Here is a 25,045-nt window from a genome sequence, read left to right as displayed (position 1 = left end):
AGGCCCCGGGATGCTGCAGTGGCACTGCCAGGGGGGTTCAAAGCCCACAGCCCCCCTGCTTTGCACGGTGCCAGGTCATTCCTGCTCACAGTGCCCTCGGAGAGGAGACGTTCCGCTCCTGCTGCATATGGCAAACACAAAAGCGTGGTGGCCTTCACGCTATCACACGCCACTTTATGGTTTTGGTCATTTTCCATTTGGCAGAAGGCAGCTAAAAACATGGTATCCCAGCTGCAATTCCTCTCCAGCCTTAAATCGTGGAATCCAGGAATGGTTTGGGTTGGAAGGACCTTAAAGCTCATCCAGTGCTACCCCTGCCATGGGCAGGGACACCTTCCACTGTCCCAGGTTGCTCCAAGTCCTGTCCAACCTGGCCTTGGGCACTTCCAGGGATGGGGCAGCCCCAGCTTCTCTGGGCACCCTGTGCCAGGTCTTCATCACCCTCACAGGGAATATCCCATCCATCCCTGCCCTCTGGCAGTGGGAAGCCATTCCCTGTGTCCTGTCACTCCAGACCCCTGACGAAATGGGGCCGGGGGCTTGTGCTCCAGGCCTCCAGCAAGGTTCTACTCTCACCACCCTTCACCTTCCTACCACCTCCAGGCCGGCCTTCCTTCCCTTCCAAACAGCCCAGCCCCTAATTAGACAGTCATTAATCCTTGTAACAGCCCTTCAAATGAGCAGGAAGATGTGTGCAGGCATAAATGGATGAGGAGGTGGAAGCAACAGGCCATGCACACATCTCCCAGTGCCCCCTGCCAGTGGGGAGGGATGCTCTGAGAGCCCCTAAAACACTTGGTGTTCTCCCCCAAAGCAAGCAGAGTGTCCTTGTGCCACACAGGGGAAACTGGGGCAGGGAAGAACAAGGAGACACAGGGACCGTGGGCAGGCTGGGACCCGAGCTGGCTCATCCACCCTCTGTGATAAATAAGGACAGGCCCCATTACAGGAAGGGCACTTCTTCCAAAGGTTTATTCAGAAAGGCTTTTCACTCCATCATCTCCCTTCCTGCTCCACACACTTTCAGCTTCCTTCCCCGGGCTTTGACACAGGAATGTACTTTTGATAAAGCACAGCTGCCCTGTGGGACGGCAGCACACGAGGACCAGCTCTGCTCCAAGATGACATTCGCCAGGAGCCCTCCCAAAGTCTCACCCCTTCCCTTCTCTTGAGTTCCTCCCCAAAGGCTCCACGTGCTGGAAGGGAAGCAAGAAAGCACAGCAGCAATGCTTAAAAAAACCTCAAAATAATTAAGTAAATAGAGAAATTAATTAACAATAAATGAATACATGGAAAGGAACCAAGAGAAGCTTTCTCTTTGGATGCTTCTGGAGTCCCAAGGTGATTCTGTGGCCAGGGAGGTCGCACTCAAGAAGTTTCCACTGCAGATGCAGAGCTTGTGTTGCAAAATGTGGAATATGGAAAATTTTCTTAAGAAAGGATGCTCATTAGTGCTTGACCTTTGTAGCTTTCAAGCCTAATCAACAAGAAAGGAGATTTAAGCCGTGCAACAACAGCTCACGAGCTCTAAGTGGTGTCCTGGTGTTGGAAAGAGAAATTCCTTGTTGGTAGAATTGCCTTGCTAAGGTTTAGGGCTCCACACGTTTCAATGATCTCGGTCCTGGGGGGAAGGTTGACAGTGCCTGGGGAGAAGGATGTGCCACTGACAGTGGGCACACAGAATGCAGAACTTAGAGGCCGCAAGGACATTTGGCAGAACCCCCACGACAAGGAAGAAACTGATAAAGGCAACCCAGCAACTGTGCTGAAATCAGCTCTGATGGGTCAAAGGCAGTTCTGGCAGGGGCAGATCATGAGCACCGACTCTCGGACCACTGACCCAAGAAACCACTGACCCAAAAGAAGAGAAAGACTGAGCACCTGGACTAATTAGCAGGAGAGAATAGTTAATCAGTAGAAGATAAAATACTAATTAGTAAGAGAATATTGTAGCCAATAAATGCTAATTCTTTTGACAGCTAAAATGTATAAATAGTAAAAAGCTTTTGGGGTGCTTGAACACCACCGAGCACCCAGGCTTGGGCAACTCTGAAATAAATAATCAATGTCTCTCTCAAGTGTGTAGTTATTGGCTTGCTGCACAGGGGATCCCATTTTTGTGGACAACACTTGCACTCCCACGGCTCCATGTTCCCAAAGCAGTTTGCAAAGCAAAGGAAGAAGAGAGCCTGACCCCCTATAGACCATCTCCTGCTCAGATCCTGTCCTATCCCTCAAGGACATTGCCACAGACAAGAAGATCCATAAACTGGCAAAATGGTTAATTTGGGAGTTTTTTGTTAAATACAATAAGATGGTTAATTCCCTCCCTTCCAGTTCAAATTCCTGCTGAGTTCACCCAACCCTGTGACTGCAGAGGCACCGGCATCAGAAGGACACGGCTCAGCAACTTCCTATTGACCTCTCCTATTTCCTCTTGGAGGAAACCTTGGTTTTTACTTCATTTTCTGGGATGAAAAAGTGACACTGTGACCTTGGTGGGGCATTTATGGACAGGCTGCTCGGGGCTATGACTGCTGAGCACCCTGCTTCAGCAGGAGAGGGTTTGCAGATCCCAAATCCTAGCAGAGAAAGTGGGAACAAGACAGAGATCCCAGCACCCACACCCCCAAAATATCCCTACAGGCTGGGGGACACAGGATCACCCCCCCACCTATCCATCACTTGGGATTGGGCAAGGAGGACAGGCAGGGAATGCTGCTAACAAGGGGATTAGTGCAGATCAGTGCCTGAGCAGCCCTAATGAGTAGAGAAGCCACATGGACACCTCGCACCTTCCCTTCCCACCTGCCTCGCCCTTCCGTGAGGACCAGTCCTCATTAATTGGCACAGGGTATTAATTAAACCCCCAGGGGTACATCCTTTCCCTGTGTCTCCGACATCCAGCACAGCATTGCTGCCCACGTAGAGTGAACCGAGTCACCTGTCACCTGGACCCAGCGGCCCCACCGTGCCAGGCTCCGTGCCCAAGACACTGCCACCCCCTCACCTGCCCCAGGCACCGCTCCTCCAGCATTTCCCTCCACACCTGCCCACCTGCACGTGGGCACAGCGGGTACCCAGGGATGCTCTGTGGTCGGGAGGGAGCTCAGCACGCTCGCTGGGAGAAGTCTCCAGGATCAGAGACTCCGCTGGCCAGGCTGTGATGGCCCAAGCCCTCATTAGGGAGAGAGGAGCTCTGCTACAGAGAGCTGAGCTTTCTTGGAGTGAAGAATCTTCAGCTGTATACAGTAGATTTTCTTTAATGGACACATTACTTTAAACTAAGCCTTCGCCATCTGTTCCAGTCCCTAATTATCAATACAAAAACAAACGTCTACTCACAATTACACTCATAACAAGTAAAGATGCCAGCAATTAGAATGCACCAGCTTCCCGTGCCGCGCAGCGCATCCATCTGGGATGGCACCCGCGCGATCCAGGCAGGGAGGACTCGCTGCTGTCCCGGGCTCCCCACACCCTCCCGGGCAAACCTGGCCAGGGATGACGCCTCCGGCAGGATAAGCTGCGCCTCAGAGGAGTGAAGGATGGGCTGGCATCCTTCCAACAGCAAGGAAAAAATAAGTTATTTGGGCGAGAATAGCCTTCATCTCACACCAGCTGATGCGTCTTGCCAACCACCCTTCCCGCAGGACTGAAGCCTCTTCCAGAAAAACCTTTCTGAACTGTCCAAAATTAAGCAGAACTTATTTCCCGAAATTCCCAGCCTGAAACCCGTATTTCAGACCTCCCAACGGCAGGCTCTTGCCACTCATGCCGTGAGAAGGTGTCACTTTTCCCTAGCAGGGAGCAGGATCTGGCTGCAGGCACAGACACACAAAGGGAGGAGGCCAACCCAAACTAACCCAACCCAATCGCATTTGGACGCTGTTATCTGGAAAGAAAGAGATACAACAACAAATTTTCTGCTCAGGGATGCCACAGACACTTCTACAATTACTCCTCAGTAACTGCCTCGGGTCCCTCTCCCGAAGCAAGGAACAGCAGCTCCCTCCCTCCTGCAAGAAGATAACGGCAGGAACCAGCCTAAGGCACTCGAAAGCAAATGCTTGGGCATATGTGGAGAGACACAGGCTTGTCTAAGACAACCAAGAGGAAAAAGATAGAAATTAAGCAAAATAAGGAGAGAGGAGGCTTGATAACAACAGATGGGGAGAGGGAGATTTGGAAAGGATGCCAGCTGCTGGAAATAAGCCCCCCAAGATGCGTGGGGAGCAGAGAGGTGGGTGCTGATAGCTGAGCCTTTGGAGGGAGGGGAGGCAGGAGGGCAGCTGAGTGAGGGGTGGGGCAGGGCACACAGGGCTCGGGTCCAGGGGCAGAGGATGCTCCACAGGTGGGATCCTCAGAGACTCATCCTGATGTGCCTCAGCAAGTGTCAATGGGGTCAGCGCACAGTCCAGCCCCAGAGCAGGTCCCTGGGCAGCCCCAGCCCCACAGCGTGGTTTTCTGAAGGGGAACAATAGCAAGACTTCTTTTCCATAAGGAAAGCACTATATTTTGCCCTCTATTTCATGCTCATAAATGCCAAGCTTGCTTCCTACCTCTTCCTTCCCTTCCGAGAGCTTCAGCAAAATCAGCCCAAGGCAAGTGCACAGCTTGGGAAGCTTCTGTCCAAGTTTGGTGACATTACCAGGGAAAGGGAATGACAGGGAAACAGAGCCAAGACGCTTTATTCCCAAGCCTAGTGCTAAATAACATCAACCGCTATGGTATCGCAAGCTCTGCCTTCCCGGGGCTGTCGTGACTCCAAGCCATGCCCGTGTGCAGGTGGCACCACAGCTTCCAGCATCACCACTCCATACACTCGTGGTGTGCATCACACCTCTCGATGCCAATGGAACTGAATTTAATTCTCACTGTTCCCACAGATCAATTTATCCTCCACTCCACTCTGGTGATATCTCACCTGCAGCACTGTGTCCAGCTCTGGAAGGACATGGGGCTCTTGGACAGAGTCCAGAGGAGGCCAAGAAGATACCTAGAGGGATGGAGCAGCTCTGCTATGAGGTAAGGCTGGGAGAATTGGGATTGTTCAGCCTGGAGAAGAGAAGACTCCAGGATGATCATAGATTGGTGTTTCAGCACATGACAGGGCTCCAAGAGAGCTGAGGAGGAACTGTGGAAAAGGGCATGGAGTTACAGGACATGGGGGAATGGCTTCCCACTGACAGAGAATACATTTAGGTTGGATATCAGGAAGAAATTCTTCCCTGTGAGGGTGCTGAGGCCCTGGCACAGGGTGCCCAGAGAAGCTGTGGCTGCCCCTGGATCCCTGGCAGTGTCCAAGGCCAGTTTGGATGGGGCTTGGAGCAGCCTGGGAGAGTGGAAGGTGTCCCTGCCCATGGCAGGGGTAGAACAACAGGAGCTTTAAGATCCTTCCAACCCAAACCATTCTGGGATTCTGTGATTCCATGAAAGCGTTCAAGCACACACCAGGAAGTTGCCTGAGTAATTCCAGGTTCCTCTCTATGACCACACTTCCAACCACAAGTCCATGTTTGTCTGTGCAAGTTTTTAATATATCCTGAAATTCAGATGGGGAAAAAGCAGGAATACAAAATCCATACAGCTCTGCCACATGGATTAAGGCAGTGAGCTGCTGGAGGCACATCCCACCCGAAATGCTGGAGGACTCCCCCTGTTTGGTTCCTGCTTGGAACTGTGAGGGGAGCGCTGCCGTGCCGGAGCCAGCGGCTGCGCAGCAGGAGCCTGTGGCATCTCCCAGATGGTTTAATTACAGCACTGGAGCAGCGGCAAAGGTACGAGCAGGATCAGCCTCTCCCCTCTGGCAAGAGCTGCTGCTCTTCACAGCTTCCTGAGAGCACCGACTTCCCAAAGCCGCTCCCAGCATCTCTGCGCTTTCAATCAAAAATATTACAGCAACAACTAATTACGTGCCATCATTCCCAGGGCTCTCTGCCTTTAATGGTGCATTTTGCTGCTACAGAACGGCGGTGGAACGGCTCTGGAAGTGCATAACGAGCTCTCCCCATCAATCTCCCGTGGGTTCGTTATGAAGGATTACCCACCGAGTAACAAACCCAGACATGGAGGGGGAGGATGCGCTGAACAACAACAAGTCAACACAAAATATTGCCCTCCTGTATTTTAAGGGTCTGTGCAAACCTCTCAGGAGAGAGGAGCAGCCGAGCCTGCTCTGCAAAGACATCCCAGCCATTGCCAGCGTGAGGAGATCTGCGGTGGCCAAAAATCCCCTCACTTCCAGCAGGAAAGGGAAGGAATTTCTATATATCAGGCAAGGACGAGCGTGCTGTGTCAATTTGTGATGGGATGCATTAAGCTGTGGCTGCACAGCACAGTCCCGGCCTCCTCCGGGATCCCCCGTCAATGCCACGGATTTCAGCGCGCAATGAAGATGCATCGCAGCAGGGCAGGCGATAACTTAATGAAGCTCAGATTTGGGGGTGTTTGCTCAGCAACTACAGAACAACTTTATCAATAAAGCGCTGCCTGCTGCGCCGCGGGATGAAACGCTCTAATTGCAAGTGGCAAACACTCCCCACATCAGGATACACTAAATTGAAATACGCTGGCTGATGTGCCTGAAAGCGCCCAATCAAACACCTGATCTATTTCTGCATTCACACACACGCGTGGCAAGAGAAAAACCCAAACCAAAACCCCAGCCAAAAAAAGTTCAGGAGGTGATGCAAAGTCATCAAGTCCTGTTTACAACTCTCACTCCACCTCCAGCCCCAGCATCTCCCCTCGGTTTCCAGGCTCCAAAGGGACCTGACCCAGCGTGGATACGTGATGTTGGACAAGCTCAGAAGAAGCCATACAATCCATTTATCATAATCCTACCGAGGAGAGAGACAGTAAATCAAAGAGACAACCCGCCTGCAAATAAATTACCGAGGGGAGGGAGAGGGGGAGAGGGATAGAGAGGAAAAGAGAGAGAACTGCAGAGGGAGAGATAAGGGAAAGGGAAGGAAATGACAGAGAATTACCCAAAAATGCACACATCACAGGAAAAAAACAAACAAAGGGGACCGAATCAAATGGAAAGATAAGAGAAAAAAGATAGGGCTTTCAATACCTTTTGTTTTCCAAATTGCAAACCTATTTTAGAAAATTTGGAAACAAGTTTTCAAATATCAGGAACTCATTTGCTCCTGTCATGACAGAATCGGTTGCTGATATCACACTTTTTATAACTGCACACAGGCCCTGGATACCCAAAATCCACACACACCATACGCACAGATCACCGTCCGTACATCATCATTTACAGTTTGGCAACTCAAAGTCAAGCAGCACCGAGGGCTGAGAGAGCACTTTAATGAACACCCTGGCCCCCCAAGACAGACCCAGCCATGCCAAGGGGCCATCCGGGGCAGGTAGATGATGTGGTTGTCTTTGAGGAGAACATTTTCCAGAACAATGTCACTATGCATTTAAATCTCCATCCCTGCTTTCTCAGGGCTGGGTTGCCAGCAATCCTCTCAGAATGCCGCAGCCTGCCCCAGAAATCACCATATGTCAGGCTTGGCATGTAACTCACTTCATCCTGCACAAGATGTGGAAGAGGAACTCGGCCAACCAGGGATGGGCAGAGGCTCTCCCAGAAACCTTAACCTCCAAAAAGCTTTGTGAGACTGCCTCAGAGAAGGTCCAGCTAAGTGGGGGAGAAGGTCTGGTTTGAAGGAAGGATCGCTTAGGTTGGGCAGAGCACTCGTCTGCTCTTCAGCATCCATGAGATCACCCTCAGGAGCACAGGGCAAAGCAGATGAAGGCTGAAGGTCGGGTGCCTGGAGATACTCTGTCCCTTGTCCACGTAGTCAGGTGGTTCCAGCACAGGCTGGGCACAGCGGCCTCGCATCACTGGACTCTTTGGGTGGAGACCAGCTGGCTTGGACACCCATCTCACCAGCTGAGAGAACAAGAAGGATCCAGAACTCCAACCCATCAAACATCCTGGGGGAGCACAAAGTCTTGAGAATAATCCAAACATTTTTGGGTAATGATGCCAACAACTTCCTATTTTCCGCTACTTTTCCGTAGCTCACATCTTGGTCAACATCCAAGTACCCACACTGGCTGCATGTGGTGTGCTCCAGCCAGGTTCAATGGAAGCAAGTGAGCTCACCCACAAGGACATTCTGCCAGGAGCTCCTCTCTTGGGAAAAGGGAACTTCATTACACTATCAGAAAGCAAAGAACTCCAAAAAGAGATAACAACCAATAAATACAAGCGGCGTGTGAGATTTTGCAGACAAGGGCCATTGAAGCCTAACGAGTTCTGTGGAAGTGGGCTCCTTATCAGCTGGGATTCTCTTGGAAATGAGAGCCTCTAAAGACAGAATTAGTCACCTGAGAAGACAGAGCTGCCATAAACATCAATAGCAGCTGCAATTACATGGGCTAGGATGAATTACAAGGATACACAGTCTTCATGCCTGGATCCGTGGGACCCATAGGATTGCAGGGGATCTCCCCAGCAGCAGGCTCACATATGTCTTACAGGGGCACGTGCTTGGCTACAAAGCCAACTTCCAGTGCTGGAGTACAGTGGGTGCACTGAGCTTGGGTGAATTCATGTGCCAGACCTGTCTCTCCCTGTTCCCACAGCTCTCCTTCCCCACTGGATTTATTTTGCCTTACTCCAGGGTAGCACCGCCTGTGAGGAAAACTTGAAAAATCAAAACATTTATCCTGCGTTTCCCTACACATCATCACATCTTTAGATATTCAGGATGAGTCACTGTCTTGGACCACGTTCTCCAGAAAAGCTTCGCGTTCTCTACAGAAACAGGCGTCTCGTGGAGCCCTAAATCTGAAATGCCAGCCCTGCTGTCACAGAGCCCTCGCGCCCAGAGCTGCACCTGGCACCGCCCAGCTCCTATTTACTAGATCTTATTTTAAAATGTCAGAGGGATTCTGCGTGAGCCACAAACATGACAGACTGCTCAGAGCAAGCACCGCCAGGGGACTCAAGCTTAGCCTGGGCACAACTGCTCCCAGTGCAGCCGAGGGCTTGCTGTTCCCCCAGTCACCAACACCTGGGGGAAAAGCCTCACTTTTCACCCCAGCACAGACCAGCTGCAGCCACACTGATCCTCTATTTTTTAATGCAGCTTCTGGCACATACTAAAGCCTTCTGGGGGGGCCAGCCAAAAGTTTCATGAGTAAGCAAAAACTAAAAAATAGCATTTCTGTTCTACGCATGCACAGGGGATCTCCGGGGGAGAAGAGGGAAAGCAGCAGGGCGAGAGTGGAATCACACAGAGATGCTCCGGCCGAGCTGGAGACGACAAGCGATCCGCAGCTGCGGGAGCAGAGTCGTCAAGGGGAGGAGGTGGAAATATTGAACCTCAAACGGAGCAAGCTGCAAAAGCGCCGGCTCCCGCACCACCCCCCAGCCCGGCGCCGGCCGTGCCGAGCGTCGTCTCTGCGGCTCCTGCGCCATATGGAGTGAGCCCGCGAGTGCAAACGAGGCAAAGAGCGCGAGAGGCAAAGGGAAATCAATCTGTGCCACCACAGCAGCACACGGGGCTGCTGGCAGCACAGGGAAGCCTCCGTCAGGACACGGATGGGATGGGGGAAGGCTCTGCCTTGCGTCCCTGGGAATGCCTTGGTGGAGAAGCCCATCACCCACCCAGTCCCCCCCACCATCCGAAAGGGATGTAGCAAAGGCAACAGGTCCATTGGAAAGGGCAGAGCACCCCATCAGCAGACCCTGCTGGGTTCTTTGCTCTGGCTCCACATCCAAATGCCACTTCCCTAAATGCCCTGGAAACTCGTCCTGGGCTCTCCCAGCTTTGCCTTTCTTTTTTTCTTCTTCTTCTTCACTTTTAGATTTGGACAAAACAAGAAGCAGCCAGGATCTGTAACTATCCTGCAACCTATCCAAAAAGCTTTCCTATCAGTCTGAGCCACCCTTAGGTATGTACACACACAGCTGGTCTGTGTTGGCCAAGATTTCCAAACACCCATTCATTCACACAAGGTGCCAGCTCCAACGGGCCAGTGGGGCCGAGTTAAATCCTTGCCCAAATTCACCAACAACCACCAGGGACTGTAATCACCTTGGAAGATGCTCTTCATCAACAAGTTCAGGACCCTTTGTTGTAACCTCGTGGTGCATCATCCAAATGGTGCTGGAAGCAGCGGGCAAACAGCTGCCTGCCTTGCCCAGCTCATGCCAGCACAGAGGCAGCACCAAGGGTCCCCCCACATCAGGAGCCTCTTCTGTGAGAAGGGAGGAAACACAAGCACTCCTCTAAGTCAACCTTAAATCACAAGATTTTGCTCAGGGCCATTCTTATGCTGAGCTTTTCCCGCAAGCTGCAGTGCCCAGCTGAGCTGCTGCACAACCACAGCTCCCACGGGCCCTGGGGGTGAGGAAGGGGAGGAGGAAGAGGAGGATGCTGGCAGGAGGTGCTGCTTGGCAGCCCGCCTGCCTGGCACACCCCTGCCTCCAGCCCCAGCGCCTGCGCAAGCTGGGAAAAGGCTCCAGCATGAGGACGGCCATCTGCGTGCCGGGAGCCGCGCCAAGGAGGGTTCAGGGATTTTTTCCCCCTCCTCCTCAGGACAGTCTCCTTCCCAAATGCTGACTTTACACACGGGTGACACCTCACCAAAAAACTTCAGCATGGTTGCAGGAAGGTAACCAAGGAGAAGTGCCCCAGTCAGCCAGCCCAGTCACTGACCAAAGCCCAGGAAGTGCCCGTGATCCACTGCAGGTGAGGGATGGTCCCGGCACCACCAGCACAGCTCCATTTCATGCAACACCAGCTCTGCTCATTTTTAAAGCATTGCTGGTTGATGATAAAGTTCCCCTGAAGCTCATCTCCATACCCACCTCTTCTCCTGATGACGGTGACCCATCCTCCCTGATTGTGGTTTCCTTGCTGAAATAAATCACTTTAAGTGCACATTGTGCTCTGGGTCTCATTACTGTTCATCATCTTCTGCGCAACGGAGCTGTCACATCCTCGCAAACTCTGTCACCTGGGCGACACGGGAGCCATTTGGGAGGGCAGGCAAGTGGGAAGAAAGAGCCCAGGGCTTGACAGGGTACCAGGAGTTTCCCATTCCTCTCCTCTGCAGCATTTGAATGGTGGGCTCACACCCCTCATGGCAGAAAAGCTCAGGAGAACAAAAGCAAGAAGGTGCAACACGTGTCCAAGATGGGATCGGTGCACCAAGGCCCCAGACAGATGGCAGCAGGGGTGGCACATGCACCTCGACGGCCAAGAGGGTCTTCCCTCAGTGAGTTATGCCCCTGCTAGAAAACCTCCTCCAGAAGAGGTGGAAGAAACTCTCCTCCCCCAAATTAGAGTAGAAACACCTAAAGAAGGGAAGGAGGAAGAGCCAGGCATGGGGGCAGCAAGATGGTCACCAATCCCTCTCCAGGTGGATCCTAGGCAGCACCACGCTGAACTCCTCATCACAGACGGGTGCTTCCCACTCCACGAGGTTGCTCCAGATTAATCCAGAACAGAAGGCCGGGTCATGCTGCATACAGTAAATTAAAAGCTCTGTGCCAAAACCCCACCAAGGATCCCCACAAAGGCACCGTTTGCTTGTCGCATCACTTTTGAAAGGCAAACACTCAGAGAGAAAGGGAGTGATTAAGGCTGCTGCTAATCCTGGAGTGTCCACAAAGATGGGTCTGCTGGGTTGTTATCAAGGACAGAGTGTAAGTACCACTGGCCCCCAGACAGCCACTGGTCCTGTGAGGGGCTGGGACCAGCCTGGAAGGAAAGGCCAACCCACAGAGCCAGGAAGGAGCTGCTCACCCGGCCAACCTGCCCATGCAGCCAACGCCCTGAGCATCAGCATGAGCACAGCTCCCTGGGGAGAGAAGCTGTTTCCTGGCCTGATGTCTGGGAGGGTGCAAAGGTTTGGGTTTCCCACCGAGTACACAACACCTACAAAAATCCTGGAGCGTGGCTGTGGAGAAGACACACTGCTCTCACACCTTCCACAAGGTCAACATTCGTGCTTGTCTAAAACACTCCATCTCACCTGTCCCATCACAGCTTCAAAGGAAAACACCTCTGGCTGCTCTGGTGACCACGGCAGGAGAAGACCCCCAGAAAGGTAAGCAGGAGAAAAACCTCACAGATGCAGAAGACCCCTGGAGACGCAGAAGACCCCCCGACAGGTCATCCATCCGTGCCAGAAAGGATTCCCCAGGTGGTCCCTGGGGCTTTGCTTGGCTCTGCCAGCATCCCACCCCTCCATGCCAAGCATCCTGCTGCAGCATGGAGACCCCCGTGCCCCCTCCTCGCCCAGGGCACTCGCACACATGTTCGCACACGCCGGCGTGGAGCGGGAGGGGAAGCCAGGCTGCAGGAATAACACAGGCACACAAACAAAAGAGCACAAGCCATTAATCTGGGTGAACCAGAGGAAATGAAATCATTATGTCTGCAGCTACAACATCCCGAGGAACAAATTTCCTGCCTGGATAATAAATGGATTCTTTTGTTTCACATTGGCCCCGACCACATGAGTCTCTTGGCCTATTCCTCATCCAAAACATCTTGCTGTATAAATACCCAGACAGGTTCAAATTTCAGCTGCTAAAAATATGTTTTAATTATAATAATATATAATAATAATAACAACAAAAAAAAGATGGATCTACAGACTCCCCTTGCCTCCTAAACAACCTCTGAAGGCTTTCCAGCAGGCAAGCAAGCAAACAAAAAGTCCCAAAGTTGCCAAAAACAGCTGAACAGCACAAATGCAGCCTTTAAAAAATGACTGAGGCACCTGAAAGCAGCTCCAGGTTAATGCTTACAATAAATAACCCCTGTCAGAAAGAAAAATTAGGGGTGCATGAAGATTTGAAGCACCGATGGCCCAGAAGCATCTCCTAAGTACCTCCCAGCAACAGGACGGGACCAAAGCCACATGGCACATCAATGACAGCTCCAACTTGGGGCTGTGCAGGTTTTCTTCTGAGCCAGGTTTTCTTCTGGTGGCTTGCTAGGGCTTGGGATTTATCCATTGGATGGAAGGGGGGGAATGCAAGATCTGGCCTCCTCTGGCTTGGCAAGATGCTCCTCAGCTGCAGGAGTCTCCAGGGATGCAGACCTTGAAGAGAGCTGCGTGAATGACTGGTTCCAGCCGTTCCTTTAATCTGCAACTCCATCACATCACTCACTTAAAACCATTTTTGCATCTAATTGCATATTTTCCTTCTGCTTTCAGCTTCTTTTCGCTCGCCTTCCCAGCTTCACCAACACATTGTGAGCACTGCAACAAGTTTCAAAACAAGACGCGGTTTTGAAGCCAAACATCAAAGCGCCTTGGTGCACAAAGTCCAAATTGTTTGGATGTTAAAGAGAGACCTCCAAACAGGGAAACAAGGTCAAAAATTCCTTCCATCTAGCAGGCAGCCAGGGGCAGAAGATCCAACCAAGCCCACCGTGCTCAACCACAGCTCTTACTCAGGGCTGGACTTGCTCTCCATCACCCCAAACATCCCAGCACCCAATGACTTCTCTTCAATTCCACACACAGACAGAGGAAGCCCCTGGTGCATCACACCAACAGAACCTCAATTTTGGTTTCCTTTGAGGGTCATCTTTAATTCCAGTTACATTGTGGATGCTGGGGAAAGCATCCAAGCACAGCTGCTGCCTCATTTCTGTCGCTTATCACCACTGTTACTTCAAGGAAGGGGAGGGGGAAAAAGAAAGGAAAAAAAAAAAAAAACCAACAGTCCTTGGAAACTAAATATTTACACACCCACATAGGCTAATCCCAGCAGATCCAAGGGTGGGAAGCCTATTAAAGAAACATCCCTAATTACTTTCCCATTTTAAAGGGAATAATCTGGCCATTAGCTCGAATGCTTTACTTAAGTAATCACTTATTTTTCAAGAGGAATAATCTGCTGCTGTGTGCACAGACAGGACTGGGGGCTGAGAAACCATTTTTATACCCTTTCCTCAGGTACAGCCAAGTGGCACAGAGGGGCTGGAGGAAGAGAGGGGAGTCAGGAGGTCAACACATGCCACCCTTGGGAGGCCACTCCTGGCACACAGACAGAGGCAGCTCATGCTCTGACACCTTGCCGGTCCCTCGACTGCACTACAAAGAAACTTTGTTGGGAAAAGGGGAGTTCTCAAGGAAACATGGGAAAGAAAAATGGGAACAGAGCCCAGACACCTTGAAAGGCCATCAGTCCCCTCACAACGATGCCCTGGCAAATGCCCCTGGTCCCTCCCAGCAGTGCCAGGAGCAGGGAAACACAGCAGGCTGATACTGCAAAACACTGATTTTTCAAGAGCATCTTTCGGTCCCTTTTTGCTGATGTATTAACAAAACATTCTCTTATCAAAAAGTCAGGTGGTTTCTGCAGGAAAAAAATGTCAGGAATCCAGACACGGTGATGTATGGAAGGATTCCCAGTACCCCCCCTGTAACAGCAAAGCAAAGAGCAGCAATTTGCTAATTGGCAACAGCCGCTGCGCTGCTCGAGGAAAGGGCTGGAACCTTGAGGATGGGCACAAGTTTGATTATAAGACACACTCAGTGGATCATTTAGAAAGATAAAACCACGCTCGCTCTGCCGCAGCCAGCTATTAAAAGTGGAGAATGTTATTTCAGGTAATAAAGAGCAAGACCTGAGGACCAGCCTGGGAATTCAAATTTACAACTTGTATCAAATTCATCTGCTGTAAAACTTCACCTAGTTTATAAGTTTCTCACCAACTTCATAAAACATGTTTTATTATTATTGTTTTCTGACTCTCCTGCCTTAATAAAATTCCTCTCCCAGCCTGTGTGGGTGTTGCATTATAAACATTTGCACTTTGATTCATTCAAGACTGCAGAAAGCTTTCAAGGTAACCTATTAGGAATACTTTAAATGGTTCAAAGACATCCCAGTTTCCCCTGAACGCCGCAAAGCTTTAAAGAACAAAATAAAAACATGCCTTGCTGCGAACCACCTCCAAAAATCTGCTGGGCTGGTGACTCAGGAAATGAGAGTGACCACACAGGCCAGCCAGGAGGGGTCCAGAGTCGGAAAACACAGGAGTTACCAGGGCACAGGGTAAGGTGGGCACCCACCCATCACTCCCCAAGCCCCCTCGCCAGGGAGCTGGTGGGATTTATTAACAAAAGATTCTCTTGGGGATGATGTGAGTGTGTCCCACTGGTAGGAGGCAGCCAGACCATTTTTGGGGATGCTGCTGAGTGGCTCCCACTGGTGGGAGGCAGCTGGACCATTTTCAGGGATGCTGCCAAAGCGCTTCCCACTAGTGGGAGGCAGCTGGGCCATTTTTGGGGATGCTGTTGAGTGGCTCCCACTGGTGGGAGGCAGCTGGACTGTTTTTGGGGATGCTGCCAAGTGGTTCCCACTGGTGGGAGGCAGCCAGACCATCTTCCCACAAGTGAAGGACCCAACCATGCAAAACCAGGGATTTCCTCATCCCCAATCAGCGAGCGGAGCCCAGCGCTGGCACACAAAGCAGAGCTAGAGGGGGCTGGACACAGCGTCCTTCTCAAAGCAGCCCCTTTTCTCCTGCCTCAGGAGAAGTTAAGGAGCCTGCTGAAGTTAAGGAGCAGCCTTTGGTGGCTCTGAGCGGGCTCTGGAGGCAGACTCTGAGCAGCCTCCCTCCCGCGGGCGCGCAGCAGTGCCACCAGTGCGGCGATAACCCATGAGAATAAAAGCTGAGTTTTAGGAGGATGCTGAACACAATTAGCTCATGCCCTTACAGCTCCCACCAGCCAGCAGCCACCTCCTCTCCTCCACCATGTTGGCTGCAGCATCCAGGGGCCGGGGGGACACAGCCAGCCCACGGACAGAGCTCAGGAGGGCTCGACCTGAGCTGAGTCCAGAGAAAAAGGCATTGATGCCTTTAGTTCTGCACAGCTGCAGCTTCTCTCCACTTGACTGAGCAAGAGGGAGATTACCTGGCACAATGCACGTGGCTCAAGGAGCCACACGTCCCTCCCTAGGAAACATGGTACAGAACTGAACCTCCTTTCTTTCATTAAACCAGAAATTACCACTTTAGAGGCCATCTCTGGTCACAATAACATCATTGTATGTGACTTCACAGTGCCTCTGTTGAGAGCCTGATGGGCTCAAACAACTTAGACCCCCACCAGCAACTTCAGCTCAAGAAGCAAAGCACAGGCAGCAAAGGCCACAGATCTCCAGGAGATTCATCCACTTGTGTGGAGCTTCTGGAGAGCTTCAGCCAAACTCCACAGGCTGGGGAAGAGCTCTGTGCTCTGGGTTCACTTGCAGCCAGTTCATGCCCATAATTTCCAGGACTAAATAAAAACTGCATTAAAAATAATCACAGCAGAAGAGCAGGGATGGAGTGGCCACATGGTGAGGGCAAACACAGGGAGAGCTGGAGAGCTATGTTTGGAGAGCTGGAGAGCAGCCTCTCCAGCTCCATGGGTACATCACAGAAGGCAAAGGTGCTGGACTAGTCAAAACCATTACCAGAAGCACTTCTGAGAGAACAATTGTGACAATTTTCTTACTTCCAAACACATTTGTTTCAAATGAAAAGCAAAGCCAGCACCAAACGGAGCACTCCAAGAGCATCCCACTCGTGCTCTCTCCCTACATGTCCATCCTGTTCCTTGGGCATTTGGAAACCAGAAGCTACAGATTTTTGGTGAAAAGGCTGTCTCCCTCCCAGTCTCCCCGTCCAGAGGGCAGGGAATGCCCAGTGGGCCCAGAGCAGCCCCCCACAGCACACTGTTCTCCTCCTGCCCCCTGAGAGCAGTGTTTCCCTTTCAACTCTTCTGCTGAGTTCCCAGTTTTCCTGGGGAAGATGTAATTCACACCCCTCTTCCTGTTCCACAGTGATTTAATGTCTTTTGAGCAAAATGCAATTATCCTCATATCAACAGGGCCCTAGCGAGGATGATAATGAGCCGGCTCCAACCCCGCGGCTACGGAAGCGGCTGAAGCCAGCGGAGGCCTCGAGTAATCAAAGGCCCATCCCCGGCCTCCGATTGCTGAAAAAGAAATGAAAAACCTCCATAAAACTTCAAACACTGCCATTCCCTGCTCCATCCCTCCACCCGTGGTGGGGGTTTTAGCACCAGGAGACAAGCGACCAACACCAGCTCCAGGTCCCTCTGATGTCCTGCAATCTTTAGTGTGTAACTCTAAACTCCATACAGAGTGTTAGCTACTGTTCTCCTATTTTGGTCAGACAAAACAGTTCCTCTCTAGGCCTGGCAATCAAGGACACCTGACTGTCTCAGGCCCTGAGAAATGTAAACAAAAGTGAGTTGGGGGGGCAAGCAAACTTGGGGTAAATGACTTCATTACCTGAACCTGTAAATGGAAGATTCACCCCCAACATACAAATGGACCAAACTTATAAAAGTATGAAAACCCATGACCCCATTGCCCATTTGGGTGTAGGCCCTGGGGTCTTTGACTGCCCTAATGTACCTGAAGGCCCTTCAATAAATATAACCACTTTTATTCTCTTAATTTTGTCTGGCCTCTGATTTTAGGTAGTCCCAAAAGGCATCACTCCCAGCTTCATCACACCCAGCTGCATTTTGGGTGTCACCTTCCAGGTCACCCAGAGCACCCCAGGGCAGAGAGAGGGCACGGGGGCATCGACCTTCTGCTCCAAGCAGACACAGCAGCCCTGTATGCCCAGGTTTTGGGGCTCAAGGAGAAGCAGCCCCCACCCCAAGTTGGAGGTGCCTTGCTTTGCCCCAGGACGTGCAAATAAAGGTGTCCTCCTGCTCTGCCCTGCAAACAGGAAGAAAATAGAGAAAGGGATGGAAAGAGGTGGACATGCAACAGGTCTTGGGCTTTGCAGGACTGCAGAGGCTTCCTGGGAGACAGCAGAGCCAGGAGCAGGGAGCATCCAGTGAGCTAAGCTGCCCATCTCCTCAAAAAAATAATATATAGCCAGGCAAAGACACCAAAACCCAGCTGTGCTCAGAGCATTCCAAGGAAAATGCTGGTTGGGTTTGAATAATCCAAAGCTTGGTTCCCAGTTGCTGTTGGGATGTGGCTCACTGGGTACTAGTGCATTGGAGAGGCAGGTGGGATGAGAGAAGGGCTTTTGAGGAGAGAGCATCATAAAACAATCCTTTGAAGTCATGATGAAATCCCCATCGAGGATGGCAGGAAACAGCTGGGAAGTGAGGATTTCCACAGCCTCTTACCTATTCCCACCCACCACTTTTACTCCTTGCGTAACAACTCAAAGCTTCATCAGCTCCAACCACCAGTAACCCTGACTGGATGCCTCCCCAGATAATAAACATTTCCTTCACTACTAACGAGCACATACCTGAGGCTTTATTAATGCCTACTTACTTGGCCTGGATATTTCCAAATTTTAAATAAGTAAGTAAATAAAATCCTAGAATCCCTGAATGGTTTGGGTTGGGAGAGACCTTAAAGATCATCTCATTCCACCCCTTAGCCATGGGCAGGGACGACTTCCACTAGATCTTAGTAATAACCTAAATAACCTTAATACTGTTAAAAATCACCAAGATTACCTTAATACCGTATTTTTTTTCTCCCCCCCAATCTGGAAAGACCTTGAAAGGACTTCACCTGCTTATTAAGGGGAATGTCTTAGAAGAGAAAAAAACCAAATTAACACTCACCAATTAACTAAAACCAATCTTAACCCTCACCTCTTCCAAACGACTGCTTGCCATGACCTTCCATTGTGACATAAGCACACAGTACGGAGATGCCAACCGTGGGATGCTCTGGGACTCCCCTCCTCCCAAACCAAGAGCATCCCTGGTTTAAGTTGGAAGAAGTGAGGCTGAAGGACACTCATCTTCCTCATCCAGGGCTCAGCACAAGCCCCTTCCCCTTTGAACTGTTGCCTCTGTGATTTTTCACCACGGGGCTCCCAGCAGGAACTTATTAAAGCCAGACCAAAGCACGTCTTGCTTTAATAGTAATTAGGTCACCCTGGGTTGTGGGCTTAGCAGGCAAAACTATAATTATTTAGAAACATCAAGTTTAAATGCCAAAGAATCTTAATGGAGCTGAGCTAATTAACCAATTTCAACTAAGTAACTGATTAGCTTAAAAAGAAAAAAAAGATAAATCAATGATCATAGACAACAACATTTTCTTTTAACAGCCTTTCTTGCAGCAATTCTCAATTGCACAAACTGAGCCCAACAACCCCTGCTAACCAAATATTATTGTAATTAAATATTCAACAGAAAGCCTCTTCAATTATTCAAAAGACTGATAACACTTGGTTATAATTGGGGTGGTGGGAGAGGTTTCCAGAAGCAGGGATTGTGTGCAGCTCCGGCTGCTGACGCAAACCCGCGGGTCGTGGCATCAGCACAGGGCACCCCTCCCACACCTGGAACCGACCTGGGGCAGACGGATGCTCTCCAGCCCAGACGTGAGAAAACAGACCAGATGGTGCACAGGCTTTCTGGACTCCTGTTATTAGACCGAAAATTTAGGGGACTAATGGCTGGTTTCCAGGTTTCACACCGTTTTCCAGTGGTAGCGTTATTCCCCTGCCAGAGGGCCGGGAGGAAAAGCAGGCCCCGGTGTATCATTATAATTCACTAAGCGGCATTACCGTAGGAAATTACAAATTAGCTTTTCAGCAAAGGATACGGACGTATTTAGATTAGCCATCGAGAAACTACAGAACCTTCCAGCCCATTCATCAAAGGTCTTGTAGCTCCAACTTTCAGGGAAATGAAACAATAATAAATATTGAGCAGGGAAAGTTAATCTCCCCTGAACGCACTTTAATAATTCAGAAGTTGTGAGAAATAAATAAAGCACAGATCCTTTTGTGCCTACAAAACACGTGTCTTGTTTTTCTCACTATTTCTCATGATGTGACTTGGTGGGAAAATGGATGGTGACGAAAATAAAAGAGCTCCAAAAACAAAGCTGTGGCTGTGAACAACATTTACAGGGAAGAAGGGAGCCCATCCATGCTTGCCACTTATCTGGAAAGCCGTGGAGCTGATTTGGGCAAGAGTTTGCTCCCATTGTCCCTAAGGACAGGGCTGTGTGGCCTCTACCTGCTGCCTGCATCCGCTCCATGCCTGTTCCCTTCCCTGCACGCTCCCAGGCAGCCTCTCAGGCTGCTCATTTTTGGAAAGACTGTGGGTGTACGCCTAAAAGCCAGACAATGCAATAACCAGCTCAGGGTCCAAGGGCTACCCAAGGTCCCAGCTCTCTCCTGACACTACTCTGCCCTCACTCCATCCCTTTCCTCCCCCTTCTGCCCCCACACCAACCCGGGACCTCTGTAAGCAGCACTCACTCCAACCTCCTACCATTCCAATTGAGGAGATGCCTTCCCAAATTGCCACCCGGCCAACATCCAACCTTAACATTTGCCTTGCCCAAGCACTGATGCATGCAACCCTTGCGAGCTCTGTTCGCAGCAGAACAAGGTCAAACTGAAATGCACTTTCAAATCTTAATGAATATTTGGGGAAAGCATTCCCTCCCACAACCCCAGCTATTTACCCGGCCTTGCTGTGCTGTTAAATGACTCCTCACACCAGTGCTGTCTGTTTACAGGGAACGAAGCACCGTGGTGCCCTTTGGGCAGCATCACACAGGTTTGGGGCTCCTGCAGGAAGCCCTTTCCACGTGCGCTGAGCTTGGGGTATCCACAGCTGGGAGAGGTAAAAAAAGCCCCCTGGAGCTGGCTGGACTCAGCCAGCGCAGTGCATACACACCACAAGAGCCTCAGCCTTGCTCTGGGCATCACTTCCATCAGCCTCATCCCACAGCACTCCCGCTGCACCAGGGCTGGGGTCTCCGAGACTTTGCTGCCCTGATTAGCATCGAGTTACCCATTGCCCAAGGTACCATTTCCCCCTTTTCGTCAAATCTGAGCATTTCTTTAGCTTACAGAACCCACCTCTGCTAGAAACATCTATTATTCAGCACCGTAGCCTGGATCCAGATGAACATATCTGGCCTCCTTCATCACCAAACATCCGTATTTTCTTCTGATTTCTAAGGCCAGTGGAAGGGTTTTACTCTGTCCTGTTGTGTCAGGAGCTGTACCCAGGATGGGTGAGAGGACACCTTGCAAGCCCTCTGGCAGCTCACACCACAGCAGTCAGGGCCACTTAATACATGAGAGAACACGCAGCACTCCAATATCCAAAAGAACAGGAAAACACAGTCCCCACCTACTCCACAAGCAGAGATACCAGGAATTAATCCAAAAAAAAGGCAACATAAGCACCTGCAGTGTCGGGCCCCTTTTCCATTATTTGGCAAAACACTTTCCCTTCAGGCTGACAAGATCTGGGCTCACTCATCACGCCAAGAATAAGGGATTTCCCCTTAGGGCTTTCTTTTTTTCCCCCAGTTAGAGCAAAGAAAGCAAGAGTGAAGGGATGCCTGAATAGCAGCACTTGCAAATTCCCATGAAAGTTACCATTTTCACTCGCAAATTCCCTCCTGAAGACTTATTTCTAGCCCTTGAGAAGGGCTCTGCTCAGGGTGGAGCAGCTGGGCCAGAGGTGGGAGCGCACAGGGTGCTGCTGCTGAGGGAGGGCGGCCGCAGGCTCTCAGCCTGCTCGGCACCGGCGCTGCTCCGCTGCCTGGCGGAAGCACAGGAAGCCCAAAGGATGCCTGCAACAGATGTGAGCATCCCGAGCCAAGGGGGAGGAGAGCGGGCACCCGGGGCAGGCGGCATGCACGGAGCAGGAGGCAGGGACGTCGCTCTCCAGTCAAACCCCATCCCTGCTCCTCTCGCAGGCAGCAGTTCCAAAGCCAGGGGATAAGCAGGGGGAGAAAAACTAAGCCGGATCCACCAGCCCCAAGCAGGGCTTTCCACCTCCCTGCTGTGCTCTCCTTATTGTGATGCTGCAAGCCCAGAGAGAAAAACCTGGCTTTTAAAAGAGCAGGCGCGAGGCAGGGAGATGGTGGAGAGGTGAGCAGGCCAGGCAGGTGAAACAGAGTACGTGGAGGAGCTGCACCGAAATGGTCATCAGCCCCATCTGACCTACCAACAGCTCCAACCCGAGTTAAAACGTGTAACGTCAGTCCATTACCACCCTCTCTATATGCTAAATGGATTATATTTGGTTCAGCTAACACGAGAGAGAGCACGCGAGCGGCTTCTGAGTGATTGCAGGGTGTGGGAGAGACAGAGTATTTGGTGCTGTCATCTTCTCACATCCTTCTTCCTCTTCGCAAGCCACAAAAAGAATTTTAAAATTACTATAAACATCCAGCTGTCCAGCAGAAAAGGGCCAGCTAAGCCACAGGATTTGGTAAAAAATCAAGGAACCATAAAAAAAGTCAGATAAGTGACTCTATTACATCCAGGTTTGCGTGCCGCAGGCAATGAGTTAGCAAGGTTTTACGGAGAATAACGAGAGTGGTTTGGAGGCAGCCCGAGCCCTGACCCCAGACGCATCCTCCTCCCCCTCCAGCCGGGTCCAGACCCCCAGACACCTCCCCCACCATCACGGTAAAAAGACTTTTTGTCTCGTTGGCTGATTTGAGATGCAGGGAGCCATCCCTGGCTCAGCTGCTCCTGCAGCCCAGGGCAGAGCAGGGCGCCAGCCGTGGCTTTGCCGTGCCGTCAGAGAGGGCTGCTGGCAAATCCAGCCTCGCCGATGCTCCAGGGGCAAAGCCAGACCCCAGGGCAGGGCAGGTCCTAGGAGATGCTCCAGATCCATTAGAGAAAACCATGTCTCAATCTAGCAAGTTCAACCTCTGCATCAAGAGATTCAGTAAGATTTAAATAAACCCCCAAAAAAGGCATTTTCTTTATACAACCACATCATTAGGCTCTTGCCTTAACTCCAAATCAGATTTGATTGCTCTACCTCAGAAATTCCCCATCCAAAATTTTCCCTGAAATCTGAGATCTCTCCTAAGATACTACTTTACTATCCAAGATACTACTATTCCTCAGCAGAGCAGAAATATCACCACTCCTCAACAGGTTCCGTCCTGGGCAGGGACACCGACTCCGCCGGTGCTCCCGGGGAGAGCTCCAGCAAGCTGAGAACACCCTGGGTGACACCCCGGAGTGCCCTCAGACCAGGAGGGAGCCGAGGTCTCCTATCCAGCCGCAATTCCAGCAGTGCCTCAATCCGCTGACGCTCAAAGCGAAGAGCTGCTAACAGGTTTTGCCTCTTCACGTGCGGCTTCGCCACCGAGCAAACGCGCGCTCGTTGCATCACGCATCGGCATGGCACCAGCACTCCCACCTCCAGGTATTCCTACAGAGATGTCATGAGGCAGCCCCAGAAATACGAAAAGCAAACACCTGTGTCAGCCAAAAGCCAGCGGGAAGGGGATGCTGCAGCAAGCGGGCCTGCCTGCCACGATCCAGCAGCCGTGCTTGCGAGCAGAGAGCAGCTGCGGCCAAACCCCACCGGAGCAGCATTCCGGCTCCCGAACCAGCTCCTAGCCGCCCGGAGCTGCGCGGGAGTCTCCTGCCACCTCTGACAGCTTGCAGTTCAGCCACAACCATACTGACATTAAAACCCCCGAGGAGGGCCCGGCCCCACGCCGGCCGGCAGCGGTCTGAGACCCCGAGCATCATCATCTCCCCGCAGCCGCGCGCCTCTCGCTGCCCACAGCCGAGGGGCTGCACCACGTCCCCTGCTCGCAGCCACCGCTCCAGCTCTGCTGGGCAACCCCTGCCACGAGCTGGTGCTGTACCAGCAAGAAAGGTGGCAGTGGCAAAATAAAGAGGAAATATAATAGAAGCAATACTTCAAGAGCCATGCCGGGCACGGAGCAGCGACGCAGCACCAAGGCTGGGGCGGGCTGGCTGTCCCACCAGGCCCACCGCCCGCAGCCCGGGTCTTGGTTGCAGGCACCGTCCTGCTGCCCAGCAAATCCCACGACCAAGCTGGAGATGGGGAAAAGATCCCAGCCCACCGGCACGGACTGCGCTGAGAGGACGGGCACGCACCTGCTCTGTGGCTCCGTGGCCGGGCCAAGCACCCCCCGGCTCAGTTCATACCCAGAAACGGAGACCACCTGCCCACGGCTGCCGGCGCATCCACCCTCCGCGGGGCTGGGAGGAGGAGGGTTGGCAGAGGCGGCTCCGAGCACCGCCACGGCCCCCGGAGGCGGCCCCACCGCGGCCCCGGGGACCAGAGGGAACCCTGACGGGACTCCGGAGACGGTCCCACTGCGGCCCGGGCGCCAGAAGGGACCCCGGAGGTGACCCCACCGCGGCCCCGGGCAGGGCTCCGCAGGGAAGGGGAGCCGAGCCAGAGCGACAGCTCGCCCCACGCGGATGCGGGCGGGTTCCCTCCTCCATCCCCGGCCCCCTCCCGAGGGCACGGGCTGCCAGCACCGCCCGCGGACCGGGTACCCCGGACTGCCACAAGAGGCCGGGGCCACGGGGCCGGGATCCAGCCCCGTGCCGGTGCCTTACGGCGGGGGAGTCGCTCCCCGCCTGCTCCCCAGCCGCAGACGCCGCGGGCGGCGCAGGGACCCTCGGCTCAGCATCCCACCCGCTCCCGGTAGTCCCGGTCGCCGCTCACCTTCCACGGCGGCCGCGGCGGCGGCCAGGCAGAGCAGCACCACCAGATCCGCAGCCATCGCCTCCTCGGGCCCCGCAGGCGTCAGCCGCTACCGGCGGGCGGCCGTGAGCGGGCATGGGGGGTGCGTCCGCGGGCCGGGTGGCTCCGTGGCAGGGCGGGCCGGGGCCGCGGACGGGACGGGCCGGTGGCAGTGCCGGTGCCGCTGCCCGCCCGCCCGGGTCACATCGCCGCCGCGAGTGGCGCGCGCGGCCACGCCGCCGCCGGCCCCCGCCGCCGCCCGGCCACGCCCCCGCCGCCGCCCCGCCAATCCCCGCGCCCGCCCGGCCACGCCCCCGCCGCCGCCCCGCCAATCCCCGCGCCGCGCCCCGCCTCGGCCACGCCCCCGCCCGCCGCGCGCGTCCGTGCGAAGGGGGATGGCGCCCCCTGGCGGCCCAAGGACGCCCCTCACGCCGTGGCTCCCCTCAGCGGGACCCGCGACGGGGCGGGCCTGGGCCCCGCAGGGCCGGGACGCGGCCGGGGACGGGCGGCGACAGGAGCGGGGAGG

The 25,045-nt window shown here is 52.8% G+C and overlaps 1 protein-coding gene across 1 annotated transcript in view; it reads right to left on the bottom strand.

Moving 5' to 3' along the window:
- EPHB1 (EPH receptor B1) overlaps nucleotides 1–24,680 on the bottom strand; it is an 80,621-nt gene extending 55,941 nt beyond the window's left edge. The window contains 1 exon segment of the mRNA XM_048314420.1: nucleotides 24,502–24,680. Within this exon segment, the coding sequence (XP_048170377.1) occupies nucleotides 24,502–24,559 (58 nt within the window). The 5' untranslated portion in view covers nucleotides 24,560–24,680.
- Between the last annotated feature and the right edge of the window lie 365 nt (nucleotides 24,681–25,045).

Source organism: Corvus hawaiiensis, chromosome 10 (assembly GCF_020740725.1).
Source record: "Corvus hawaiiensis isolate bCorHaw1 chromosome 10, bCorHaw1.pri.cur, whole genome shotgun sequence".
NCBI classification, from domain to species: Eukaryota; Metazoa; Chordata; class Aves; order Passeriformes; family Corvidae; genus Corvus; species Corvus hawaiiensis.
This window is presented reverse-complemented; position numbering and strand designations above follow the sequence as displayed.